The sequence below is a fragment of the Dendrobium catenatum genome, unplaced genomic scaffold, assembly GCF_001605985.2.
Source record: "Dendrobium catenatum unplaced genomic scaffold, ASM160598v2 fragScaff_scaffold_1117, whole genome shotgun sequence".
In the NCBI taxonomy this organism is placed as follows: domain Eukaryota; kingdom Viridiplantae; phylum Streptophyta; class Magnoliopsida; order Asparagales; family Orchidaceae; genus Dendrobium; species Dendrobium catenatum.
In genome coordinates this window covers 907,006-920,513 of record NW_021319579.1, presented here as the reverse complement: position 1 = coordinate 920,513, position 13,508 = coordinate 907,006, and the positions used below count along the sequence as shown (strand labels likewise).

Genomic DNA, 13,508 nt, shown 5'->3' with positions numbered 1-13,508 from the left:
GTGCATAAGCTCACCCAAAGATCTCTCTTTTCCGGGTGGAAAATAAAAAATCAAGAGAAGTAGCAAGAAGAATTTTTTCTCCCCGAAACTCTTAGGTAACAATAGCTGCAACACATTTTAGGTTTAATAAAAAGACATTTTTATTAAGTTGTTTAATTACCAACCCTAAATAGCTTAATTAATTTTTTTTTTGCCCAATTATATAGTGTGATCATATGATTGTATAGTATGATTAGTTCATTTAGCTAATTTCTTAGAAAATTTGATATGATTGTCTAATCAGGTCATATAGTACGCTCTTATTCACATAGATTTGATTTTAATTTACTTATGGATATGTTTAATTAAATTAATTGTTTATGTCATCATATAGTACTATTTATACCGTACAATATAATTAGTTTAATTTATGAATTGAATTAATTAAGGTAAGAAGCATATGGAACTTATGCAATTTAATATATTTCCTAAACCCTAATGAAGGAATGTTCCAACTAATTTTATTAATTTAGTTTATATTCCAATCTTCATTAAGTAGCCGTCCATACAAATTCTCTAAAAATAAAAAAAATTAAACGTCTATATGATTTAGAATTTAAATATTAAAACTCAAAACTTAATTATTTCTTCTTGAGTAAGCTCTTATGATGGAACAATTATTACGTCCTCTGACCGGACGTAGAGGAACGTTCGATCGGAGGCCAAATCCCGCCAAAAAACGAAAAATACCGAGCAATACCAAACAATAACGAGGAATACCATCACGTGAAGACCCAATACCGAGTTATACCGAGCAATACCGAGTTATACAAAAGTTGTACCTAGTTTTTCCTAGCAAAAACTCAGTACAACTCGGTATTGCTCTGTATAGGTCGGTATAACTCGGTATTGGTCTTCACAGAGCGGTATTCCTCGTTATTATCAAATAATACATAGCAATAATTACACAATTCAGAGATCACACATATGATTTGAGGAAAATAATAATAGGTGCATAAGCTCACACAAATATCTATATTTTTTGGGTGGAAAATAAAAAATCAAGAGAAGTAGTCAGAATATATTTTTTCTCTCCAAAGCTCTCAGGTAACAACAGACACAATATATTTTTGGGTTAATAAAAAGATATTTATATTAAGTTGTTGAATTTTGAAACCTAAATAGCTTTATTAAAAATTTTGGCCTAATTACATAATATGATCGTATGATTGTATAGTATGATTAGTTCATTCAACTAATTTCCGAGAAAACTTATCTCAAATTAATATGATTGTCTAATTAGGTCATATAGTATGATCTTATTCACCCAAATTTGATTTTAATTTAGTTATGGATATGCTTAATGAGGTTAATTTTTTTATGTCATCATATAGTACTATTTATATCGTACAATATAATTAGTTTAATTTGTGAACTAAATTAATTAAGGTAAGGAGCATAATGAGCTTATGCAATTTAATTATAATTTATTATCCAATATGTTTAATTTAAAGTTTTTTTTATTTTGAAATTTCTAGCAATAAATATGACTTGATCTTACAGTAAAAAAAAAAATGCCATGCACATCATACAATATGATCACACCATCATATCATACAATTACCAACAAATTATGTTGCTTGATTAACAATTTTAAATATATATTTAAATTATTTTATCTTAATTATATTCTCGTATATGTGTGCTTGATTATTTTACATCAATTATTTACGAAGCACATCAAAGAAGATACAACTTAAAAATAAAATTATAAATTTTAGATTCTTTGGCATTTTTTTCTATCTTGATGGCTTTAAATTTTGTATAGATTCTTTGGAGCTAAAATTTCTCCAAAGTTTTCTATCCTTTAAAAGCTAAAATTTTCATTTGCATACAAACAATATTTATAGAGTTACAATAACCATAATTATTTTAGAAGAAGATATAAGTTTTAGAGGGAAAAGAGGTGGGTGGCTATTAATGAAGAAATGTGCCAACTAATTTTATTAATTTATTTTATGTTCCAATATTCATTAAGTAGCCCTCTATACAAATTCTCTAAAAAAAAGTAAATAAACTTCTATATGATTTGAAATTTAAATATTAAAACTCAAAATTTAACTATTTCTTCTTGAGTGGGCTCTGGTGATAAGCTTTGATTCGACTCTTACTTTAGTACTTTTTGGATTATTAACTTCATTTTTTTTACGCAATTAATGTGCTACATCACTTATTCAAAGTTTATGGTCATATTAGTTAGGGTAGATCCTAAGGTAACTTTACATTTAACCAATTAGGGTTATGGTTGATGCAGGCTAGGCCAATTATGCTCAATGGTACAATTTGGAATTGGTCAAATTTCAAGCAAAATTTTAAATACTCTTGATGGTATTTCAAATTTGAAACAAAAAGAAATTTTTACTATGGTTTCTCTTAGATTTGGTCAATTATTATCATATGGATGGATAGTTATATTTTGTTTAATAAAATTTTATAAAACTATGAAGCTTATTTTTTGAAAGGTAATGTTATCATTTTCAATTATATAGTTTAAATTAGGATGAAAAATGCTTATTAGTTTTCTTGGCTTTTCATATTAAAAAAATATAACAAAAATAATCTTGTAGGATGCAATACATAACACTCAAAATTATAATATTTTTATATTTAACCTTTAAAATTTACTATGTACATAGATACCATGTAGAATATTAAATAAAAAAAAAAATAAGATTATTCTCACTCTTTTCGTTATAATGTCATCATTAATGACGATGAAGAGGTTGGCGGTGAAATCAATGAGATAAACAAGATTTTGATAAGGGATGGACGAGCTACATAAGTATAGGCGGAGAAAAAGATGGCGAGGGCATTACGTAAAGTTGGATGCATGCCGCCCTTCCCAACGAGATTCCACCCCTTCTTTGTCGGTGGAAACTGCTAGATGACACCATGGAGAGAGGTTTTGGTCAAATCCCCTTCCTAGCATTGACTTCCTTTTTATTAACATAATACAACAATAACAACATCAAGCTTTTATACCACTACGTGGGTTCAGTTACATGAATATTTTTTTTCTCCATTGTGTTATGTTGAGTCAAATTCTCATTTAAATCTAATAAAAAAAGTTATTTCTAATATCTTGTAACCAAACCTTTTTATGTCTACCTCTCGCTTTCTTAACATAAGTCAAATCTAATACATCTACTCTCCTAATCGTGATATCAAAAGGCCGCCGTTTTATGCGACCAAACTATCAAAGGGACTCTAATCTTATCTTCTACTAAATCTACTCCAACATTTTCACGAATATCCTCATTTCGTATCCTCTCTAAGAGTAAAAGTCACTCATCTCTACAACACTTAATTTAATTTTATGCTTCTAAAAAATAATTAAATTTAGATGTTAAATATATAAATATTTTAATTTCAAACTATTTTGAATCTCTCAACAATCTTTATATTTAGTTTTGAATGCATTCTGAAATATTTATGACAAATGTTACTATTTTTGAAAGAAAAAAAGAGAGGATTTTTAACTATCTGGTGATTGGTTTCATCGATATTTGGCGATTAATCTTATATTGATTAGTGTATGCATCAAATGTTTTTATTTTAATTTTCGGGTTGTCTGTTTGTCGACGCTCATCGGCGCGGAGCTCCGACAACGAGGTGAGAAGGAAGCCGCCGGAGGTGGAAGAGCAGTGGCGATGCCCGCGAAGAACTTCAGGAAGAGACGACTTGAACAAGATGAACTTGGGACCGAATCCGAGGATGAAGACGACCGCAGGTAGGACAATAACGTGAAATAAGAGTAGGGTTTCTGTTATTAGTTTCTTCTTCTACTACTACTGTCTGAATATCGGGGAGGAATATGAACATCTAGGATGGCGTTGGAGGAGGTAATGTTTCTCCAAAAGCAGCGGGAGAGGAAGACTGGCATTTCGGCTCTTCCGAGTGCACAAACTGGAAATAGCGGCCTCGTCCGCTCCGGAGACAAGGCCGAGGGCGATGGGGAGAAGGAGGATCTCGTCCTGCAGGATACTTTCGCACAGGAAACCGCCGTTATCGTTGAGGATCCCAACATGTAAGGATCCGTAATTTAGTGCCTCATTCTAGTCATTTATAGGACCGAGGTATACTTAATCCTGTATAATGTGAAGGCTAAAGTATGTAGATCAAGAACTCGCGAAGCAAAGAGGCAAGAAGATCGATTCTGGTAAGAAAGAGGATAAAGATCCCATGGACGAGCTATATGCCATACCGGAGCATCTAAAGGCGAGTTTTTTTCCCCCTTTTTCTTAAATTATTTGTGAAATTGGAGAAGTTAGGTGTTTTGTCATCCATTGTCAGCTATGAGGCCTAGGTAGCTTGGATTAGAAGTGAATTGTTTCTACTGCACTCATTTTAGGTGAAAAAAAGGAATTCAGAGGAAAGTTCTACGCAGTGGACCACTGGAATCGCGGAAATTCAACTTCCCATCGAGTAAGTTATTTATGGCCTATTCCATCTCTCTCTCGCTGGTGCATGTGCTTGTTTGTGCGTGCGAATGCACGCTTGTATGCATTTCTAGTCTTATCTCTTTCTCCCTAAACTTGATCTTTCAATTGCTCGTTTAGTGGATATACAGCCAAGATTGCAGCTTTAGCTCTAAGTAATGGTACCAAGTTGCCATTTGCTTCATAATCGTGCATATTTTCGTTCAAATTGATGAGAAGAGAGAATTTTATTGTGAGCTTCAAGAACGTCTGAATTCGGGCATTTTGAATCCAGGGAAAGCCTATTATTTGAAGTAGCAAGGAATTTTTATCCATATCACGCTATCCAGGAGTAACAAAAGTGAACCACTTGTGAGGAGGAAATAAGAACATTTCTCTAGTAGAAGTTGAATTGATTCCTTTTCATCAAGACTCATTTATCCACTTATGCATTAATACTCAAAGGCTACTCATTCATTCTTGATGTTTCTAACAACGAGAACATTTATATCATGGTGTTGAGTTGAAAGTCATTTAATGAGATTTAGGCTTTGTTTGAGATGATTTTTTTACTGCTTAAAAAAGCAGTAAGAAAGCCGTCCCACACGAAGTCTTATTCTGGATATGTAAATTTTCATCACAATGAGAAGCGGATAGATGCTTGGCTACAACGTTCAATGTACTTTAATTGGATTGCCCTTAGATCATATTTTGAAATTTGAAGATTACAGTGCTTCATGAAAACCAGAACCTGATGTTGAGCATTAAATAACATAACTGCTCTTGTTGATTGTTAAGACTTATACTGATAACTTTAAATTCTTTGATAATTTTCACAATAGAGAGAGGCTTATGCACTGGGTGGACTGCGGGGGAGGGTGCGGACAACCTTCTATAGTATAGATAGCTACATTGGGTTTTAGCTTTATAGCCATGAGCAAGGGGAAGATGCTTCACTTAACCCTCAATATTCCTGATGGGGGTTTGGGAACCTTTTTCTAAGTGATAAATCTGATTTTGGAGATGAAAGTCCAACATTTTTTCCATTTCTTTGAGATAGTTAATATCTCAAAGAAGCTGCTTCACTTAACCCTTGATATCCTTGATGGAGGTTTGCGAACCTTCTTGTAAGTGATAAATCTAATTTTGGAGATGAAAGCCCAACCTTTTTTTCCTCTTCTTTGAGATAGTTGATATCCTTTAGAGTGTTTGCAAGTGGTTCCCTTGGTGGGGTGCCTTGCTGATGAAGTAGCAGATGCACCGTGGCATGCACCAATGCTGGAATAGTGGACGAGAAGTTGCTTAGATGCAAGCAACAAATCTCTATGAATTAGCACAGGAAATGAAGCCGGTGAGGGAATGGGTGATGCAGCTGGGTTCCATAATGCCGATGATGGACCTTGCTTGCGAGAAGGTGTTGACACAAATATTCTTCAGCTGCTCCTCACCCTTCTTCTTGCCTCCAGTACATGTTCCTGTTTGCAATGGAGAGAAGGCTGGCTAAGATGGATTGGGATACCTATTTGCTTTATTGCATTGAATTGCATCATTGTTTCTTTAAATTTAATTTCACACTTCTCCATGGAACGTGCTTATGTTACTGTGATATCTGCATTTCTGTGTTGTTAGCAATTGGATTAAAGGTTGATTTGCTCAGTAATGGAGTCTAATATCATTAAATATGCAAATGTGGAGTATGATTTCTTGGTAATCAGGTTGGTCCATGATTTCACTCCCTTTTATCTATTTTATTGCATCCATAAATCTGTAATTATGCTGATCCACATCTTGCTATAGATCAGCTTAAGTTCCTGATTTGAACTTATTTCGTTAAGGTATTCGTTGATTTTTTGTTATAGGTGTTATCACTTTTCAAAAAGAATTATGCACTGATGGGATTCCTTTATATTAGAACTGTATGTTTATTTGCAATAGTCTTCAGGTACAAGTTGAGGAATATTGAAGAGACTGAGGCGGCCAAGAAGATTCTGCAAGAAAAAAGGCTTACAGGTAGAACAAAATCAGAATCAAGCATTCCTTCAAGTTACAGTGCAGATTATTTTCATCGTGGCAGAGATTATGCTGAAAAACTTCGGAAAGGTTAGTCACGTGCACACTTATTTTTAATTTTGATAGAATGATATCTTGCTTGGTATTTGGATCACTTCAGTAAAAATAACACTCAAGTATTCTGCTCTAATTATTTTTGCAAGCTTAATTGCTTGCCTGTTATATATTTTTTCAGTAGAAAGAACACTTAAGAAACTCTAGTTTCCCTATTTTGGTGTGCAAGTGACCACGTCAGCTTTCTTTTTGCAAGCATTCTTTTGTAGCTTCCTTTCCTATTGTGATATCGCAACTTTGTGTTGCTTTAATTTGGGAGAGGGAATTCCAATGGGTTTTTGCACTTAGGAGTTTTGAGCATGGAAAAAACACAAAAAACCTAGTTCCAAATATAGTTACAGTTAGATACTTGGATGTATTATTCCTTCTAATTGGAAAACTCAACTCCTTTATCAAGTGAGAGAGTTTTGAGAGAGGATGCACCACAGCAGCTTTCTTTTAGTAAGTATTCTTTTGTGGCTTCCTTTGCTATTGAGATATTGCGACTTTGTGTTGCTTTAATTTGTGAAAGGGAATCCTAATGGGTTTTCTAATTAGGTGTCAACTCCTTAATAAGTGAAAGATGTCCAATTAGATGTACTACAACTTGGGAAAAAAGTTACAGTTAGATGTACTACTACTTGGGAAAGTCAACTCCTTAACAAGTGAAAGATGAAGTCAACTCCTTAACAAGTGAAAGATGGTTTTGAGAGAGGATAATTTCTCATATGAGTATGAGAATTGATTCTTTTGTTTTTAGTGATTTTGTTCTTTCTATTTAAATTATTGCTCTAAATTTTATTATTAGATTTAGTTTATGATTGATTGCACTCAAATTTGATATAATACAATTTTCAAAAATTGCATAGATTTCAACTAGATAGGTAGCTTTCTTGGTTATACAATTCTATTAATTATTTTGAATAGAAGGTCTTTCGTCTTAGTTGATTTTTGTTATTTTTTTGGTTATCAATGCAAGTAATGAACAAGTGTTAAAAAAATTAAAGATTGTGACATTGAATTTTATGTGTTTGTTGCATTTCTATATTTCATAGTAGATCTGCTTTAGAAATGTTAGAGCTAAATACATTCTACATATCATTTGGCATCAGTGCTTAATGATATATTCTAGATATAGGATCTAATATCAGGGTAAGTTAACAACACTAAATTAGCAATTTAAATAAATCCATTTAACTATGATTCTAAACAATTTCAACATAATGATTAAGAAGTTAAGAATTATATTCTTACATTTATTTAGAGTCATAATCTTAGAGTATTTTTAGATCGGATATGTTAAAACAATAGGTTTGAGAGGGAAAAACTTGGCTTTATTCCGTAATATCTTTCATATTTATAGATCTATACAATATATCTTAATGAGGAAACAATAAATTACAGATTTAATACATAAAATCCCTAATATACTCTTTCATAAATTAGTGATGGGGGCATCGACAGCGATTTCGACACATGTACCTTCAAGAGATGCCGGAGATCGACGGCCACGATCATGATTTGTATTTTCATCATTTTATGTAATAGTTTATTTTTATTTTATGTTTTTCCGTTTTTGCCCTTATGGGTATTTGGTAGCTATTGTAGCCCAAGGGGCATTTTAGTCTTTTGTTTTTCTTTGTCATTGTGAGGCCTATTTATATGGCCCTTCTCTTGTAATAATTAGTTTTTGATGAATTAAAATTATTTGCCACTTATGATCTCTTTGTGAGTTCACCCTCGATCTCTTAGTGAGTTCGCAGGAGAAGCTAGATCTCTTTGTGAGTTCTAGATCTTCTTGTTCTACCATTTTTTTTCTTCCTTTATTTCTTGTGATCGATTCGTCGTCGTGGAAATCCGGTTGAAGCATTTGTGAAAAGTGGAATCCACGCTTGAATTCCAAGATTTTCCCCTACTGATTGCCCTCTCTTGCTCACTGCCGCCGCCCCTCTCTGGTTTGCCCAGGCCGCCGGTGTAAAACCCTTAAAAAAAAGAGCTGATTTTTTTTAGTGCTGTTAGTCCCGTACGAACTGGCCTTAGTCCCGGACGAACTGAAGAAAATTGTGAAAAATCTGTCATTTTAGTCTATACGAACCTAGAAGGGTCGGGACGAACCGTCGGGACGAACTGAACTAGAGAGTTTCGTCCAGGGACGAAATAAATTGGAATTAATTTCGTCTGTACGATCCGTGTCCAGAGGAGTTCGTCCCGATACGATCTGGACATCGTCCTGGACGATCCTGCTTGATAAATATCCAATTTGAGATATTTTGGATTATTTTGAGGAGAGAGAAAGAGAAGAAGAAGCTGGGTTTTGGAGCCCGAGGAGCACTTTTCGTCCGACGACGCAGTTGGAAGATTTGTTTATCTCGCAGTAAGGACTCCGAATCCTATTTCTGATTTTGAAGATTTCGAGTTTTGATAATTCTGTGCTCAATTTTGTGTTTTCATTACCGAATAACGCGCATAATTTTGTATTGACGAAAGTTTTACCGCACAACTTTTGATATGTTTATGATATGATATTTTTATACGATTTGAGTATTTTCTGTAAAGTTTTCACCGGATATTTTGAGTTCTGTGCAGTTTTTATCGAATAGGAAATTATCATGATGTTGAAAAATGTTGCTTCAGTACAAGTTAAGCTTTGAAACATTGTTTTATTCGATTTCTGGTAATTTGGTAATTTTCGGGAACTGTGCATTTTGAAACGACGTCTGTCTACTATATGATATTTTAAGGATTTTTTCTACATTGAGCTACATTGAATTTATTGATTGTAATATCTTATTGATATGCATATGAATGTGAATATATGATTGAATTATTATTATTGTTACTGAAAGACAAGTGAAGACTGGTTGAACCGTTGGTTTTAAAAGACACGGAGCTGACACAGCCTCCCCCACAAACAAAACAGAACACGCATTAACAACACAACCCAAAAGACCACCAGCACTAGCACAAGCCCGAGAGACCTGAATAGAAGGTAAGACCCCATCCACATTATCCACAGAAACCTTCACATTAGACCCAGCAGCAAACTTTAACATAAGGTACTTACATATTAGAATGTGTATATTAATGAATTCAATCTTATCACATGTAAATTAAATTTGGTTAATACTAATTTTATTCATTAAATTTATTTCTTAGGAATAAGTTCAAAAGGAAAGTATAAATTCCATGAGATTTATTGTATTTTTTATTTATAACTATTCAAGTAATTCCAATTATTTGAATTTCAATCTATTAACTCGATTAGATTCATACTATCATGAGCGATGAAACAACACAATACATTTGCTTGTTCAATTAGTCATTCTTTCATCAAACTATCATCGTTTCTTGACAAATTGTCCAGATAGGCAGAGGTCTAGTTAGGTCCATTGACCCTTTTTATGATAATGCCTTTATCTAAGATGTGTTCAGTCTAAACTATTTTATGTTTAGTGTGAATTTCAAATATTCTAATAAAAGCTAATGTTGTACTTCAAAATTTATAAATTAGTCATAATTCCATATGTTTAAATATACAAAATGCATATAAAATATATTTGAAACTATTCTCCCAAATATAACAAATTATATAAAAAATACTCATTTTTTTTAATTATGAAATACTTTTCTATATTACTGAACCCAATCCACACTCACAACTGTCACTTATCTAAATCAAACACAGCCGGCCATAAACTTTATGCAAGTTGGCATCCAATCAATCTAATATTCTCAATTGCTTCAAACTTGTCATCTCTACCAACGTTCCATCATTTGATTGGCTTATAGGATTACAGACATGTCAAATCAGCGCGTCACATGAAAAAGATCATTTTGTTCGGACACCGAACGCCGTACAGAGGCGAATCAAAGCGTGTCACGTCACCCTTTTGCTATGCACTGCAGATGTATACTAGGTGACGTGACGTATTCTGATTCACCTCTGAATAATTTAGTATCATCACAGAATAATTTCTCCTCAAATGACCACTTCATTTGACTCATTTTCATGTTAAGCAATTGAACGCATACCCTTCCAAGTAGCCGTTTTCTTCAAACCATCACTCAATTGCGAAAATAATAATAATAAATTTTAAAAAAAAGCTATTAACAAACAAACAAATGAGTCATGGCTCTTTAAATACGTCCGACTTCCCTTAATTTCCTGCTGGCACCGCCTACCTTTTTATTTGAGAGAGACAAGCGGCGAAAACTTGTATGCACCAATGATACGTAGATATTCATATAAAATACGGCTTGGTACCGCCTGATTTTCCTTAAGATTCGTGAATGATAGTTTATTATTATCTTGAAACAGTAGTGGGCCCATGCATTTATAGTGAAGCTGTGAAGGCAGTTTAAGCCATTGAAAACAAGACAATCCTTTTCCTATCAAATCAAAAAGTGGAGGGGGCCCAACTCCAACCACATTGCATATTTGCATGTGCGTCCATTCATTGCCTTTTCTTCTCCCTCCACTTACTTCCCCTTCGCTCTTTAATTCTACCTTTTTATACTTTTGGCTTATTTGACTCAAAATAAATATTGAAAAATAGTGTAATAAATTTTATTTTATTTTTTTATGCTCAAAAAATATAATGTAAAAATAAAGTTAAAGTAAATCTCAAATCCCATGTAATTAAAACATATTTCAATTTATGGTATAAATGACTTGAGTCGTGTCGATTTCTTGCTTAATTGAGCCCCGATCGTTTGGCTTATACTGAACTTGAGTGAAAAGTATGATTCTAAAGCTAGACTTGAAATCTTGCGCTAGATAAGAAAGCATAATTTTGACTCATTGTAGAGCTCAATTTTAGCTCACTTATATATAGGGGTGTCAATATTTGACACGACCCGAAACCCGACTTGAACCTGACCCGAAATTTTCGGGTTAGGGCCAACCCGAACCCAAAACGGGTCAGGTTCGAGTTAACCCTTTGACCTGAAATTGACCCGAAAACCCGATTTTTACCCGGCAACCAGAGATTCACCCGTTTTTTACCCGAAAAAGAGGAGATAGACCCATTTTTGACCCGAAAACTAGCAATTTTTTGTTGGAAACGGGTCATGTCGAGTTGATTCGGACCCAAAGCGGGTCGAGTTCGGGTCAGGAAAACTGACTCATTTTCAAAAAACGGGTCGGGTTCTGGTTGACCCGAATAGTGCCGGATCAGTTTCGGGTTCAACCCAAACCCGACCTGTAACCCAAAATTGACACCCCTGCTTATATCTGTACTTCAACTATATGAAATTGAAATATTGTAGGATGTTTTTATGATAATGTTGCTATGTGGCTCATATTGGTTTATTTGTTAGGCCTTTTTGGATACTAACCAAGAGATCTTTGATTCAAAGCTCGCGAATGTGAGGTTGCTCGATTCCATGTGAAGATAATATTAATGTTGGTGATGCAAATTTATTGCTACGAAAGGAGTAACATCGATGATATGAAGGAAGGAATCAACTAAAAACATTAGTGGCGGCATAGGTCGGCCAATGCTCATTTGAACAAAATCGATCGATGGATATCCAAATATCTGTCGTAACTTGTTGCGTTTCTTGCATGAGGAAGAAGAACTTCTTGGATCAGAGAGACGGAGAGGAGGGATACAAATTACATGAAATCAAAATTCTTTTGTACATGTTGTGGTGTCTTGCAAGAACAGTTTAATCTAAAACTAAATCACTAAATAGCCATTACTATGCACTGTCTGTGCTGATCAATTTGAGCGTTGAGAGTACTCCAAAAGTATCTGAACGTTATGAACTGTGACATTTTTTTTTAAAATAAATGAGTTTGCTTTCCATAGGCACACTTGTCTGCTTCACAATAGATTGAAGTTATTGTTTCATCTAACAATTTGCTTCAGCTGTTATGTTTGATGGAGACCATAGTAAAAAATAGTCAAAAGGAGGACGGTCCAATAAGACTGCTTGGCCTAATGATGCAATCGAATGGGTAATTTCAGCCAGGTGGGTTGAAAAAATACAGCATAAAAGCCCGGCCGACATGCCTGAATACGACTAATGAAAAAAAAAAAAAATTCTTATGATCCATTTAGGGGTGTCAATATTTGATACGACACGAAAACCCGACCCGGAAAATCCGGGTTGAATCCGACCCGATTTCAAAACGGGTTGGGTTCGGGTTCTCGGATTCGACCCGTTGAAAAGGGTTCGAATTTTCGACATGTTTACCTACCCGGGTAGGATTAGGGTCGACCTGTTTGAACCCGGGTCCGACCCGAACCCGACCCGTGACCCGAAATTGACACCCCTATCAGTAAGGGGCTGCCTCAAATTATATATTTATCAAAAAAGGTGTTGCTTTTTTTTTTTTTTTTTTTTTTGCTTTAAAATTCAATTAACTAATATAAGTTTTAAAATAGATTAAACCCTCACTACCTAAGAACTCTCATGTAAAATAAATTTAGAATGTTAAATAATAGGATTGACATGTTATATTATATGTGTTAATTATTTAGAGATTATGTAAATATTTCATAATTTTTTTAATAAAATACCAAAATTAATCATTTCTATTTAAAAAATAAGGTATCAATTTAAAAGAATTTAATAGCAAATATGGATGTAGAGTTTACCTACAAGTGGAGATAGTTGCAAAGGTTGCTTATTTTGTGATGTATTATGAATTTTTGTATATACCACACAAACAAACTCTGATAGAGTCCAAGCTTTAAAACAAATATGATGGTAACAATGGGAGAATATGTTGATGTAGGAAGCCACCATCTAGCTTTTTGTGGATTATAAATATGTTGTGGAATCCATGGTGTGTATGGAGAATAGATTGTGTTAGATTTGATTGAAGATGATGATTAGATTATTCATTGTTGCCACTAAGTCTGACACCCTTCATCGATGTCCAGCATCACTAACAACACCAACACTTATAGTCATCAATAGCGTTGATACTTGCCGTCG

At 33.9% G+C, this 13,508-nt stretch overlaps 1 protein-coding gene across 1 annotated transcript; it reads left to right on the top strand.

Moving 5' to 3' along the window:
• Positions 1–3,576: 3,576 nt before the first annotated feature.
• Positions 3,577–6,562, top strand: LOC110102897 (protein COP1 SUPPRESSOR 2). The gene is made up of 5 exons (XM_020831407.2): positions 3,577–3,769; positions 3,866–4,066; positions 4,143–4,257; positions 4,391–4,464; positions 6,400–6,562. The coding sequence occupies exons 1-5, from the start codon at positions 3,690–3,692 to the stop codon at positions 6,560–6,562; spliced, it is 633 nt and encodes a 210-aa protein (XP_020687066.1). The 5' UTR covers positions 3,577–3,689.
• Positions 6,563–13,508: the final 6,946 nt, after the last annotated feature.

Coding starts and splice junctions, on each gene's coding strand:
- LOC110102897 (XM_020831407.2), top strand. CDS start 3,690: ATGCCCGCGAAGAACTTCAGGAAGAGACGACTTGAACAAGATGAACTT. Junction 3,770..3,865: donor GAGGATGAAGACGACCGCAG/GTAGGACAATAA, acceptor ATGAACATCTAG/GATGGCGTTGGAGGAGGTAA. Junction 4,465..6,399: donor GAAATTCAACTTCCCATCGA/GTAAGTTATTTA, acceptor AATAGTCTTCAG/GTACAAGTTGAGGAATATTG.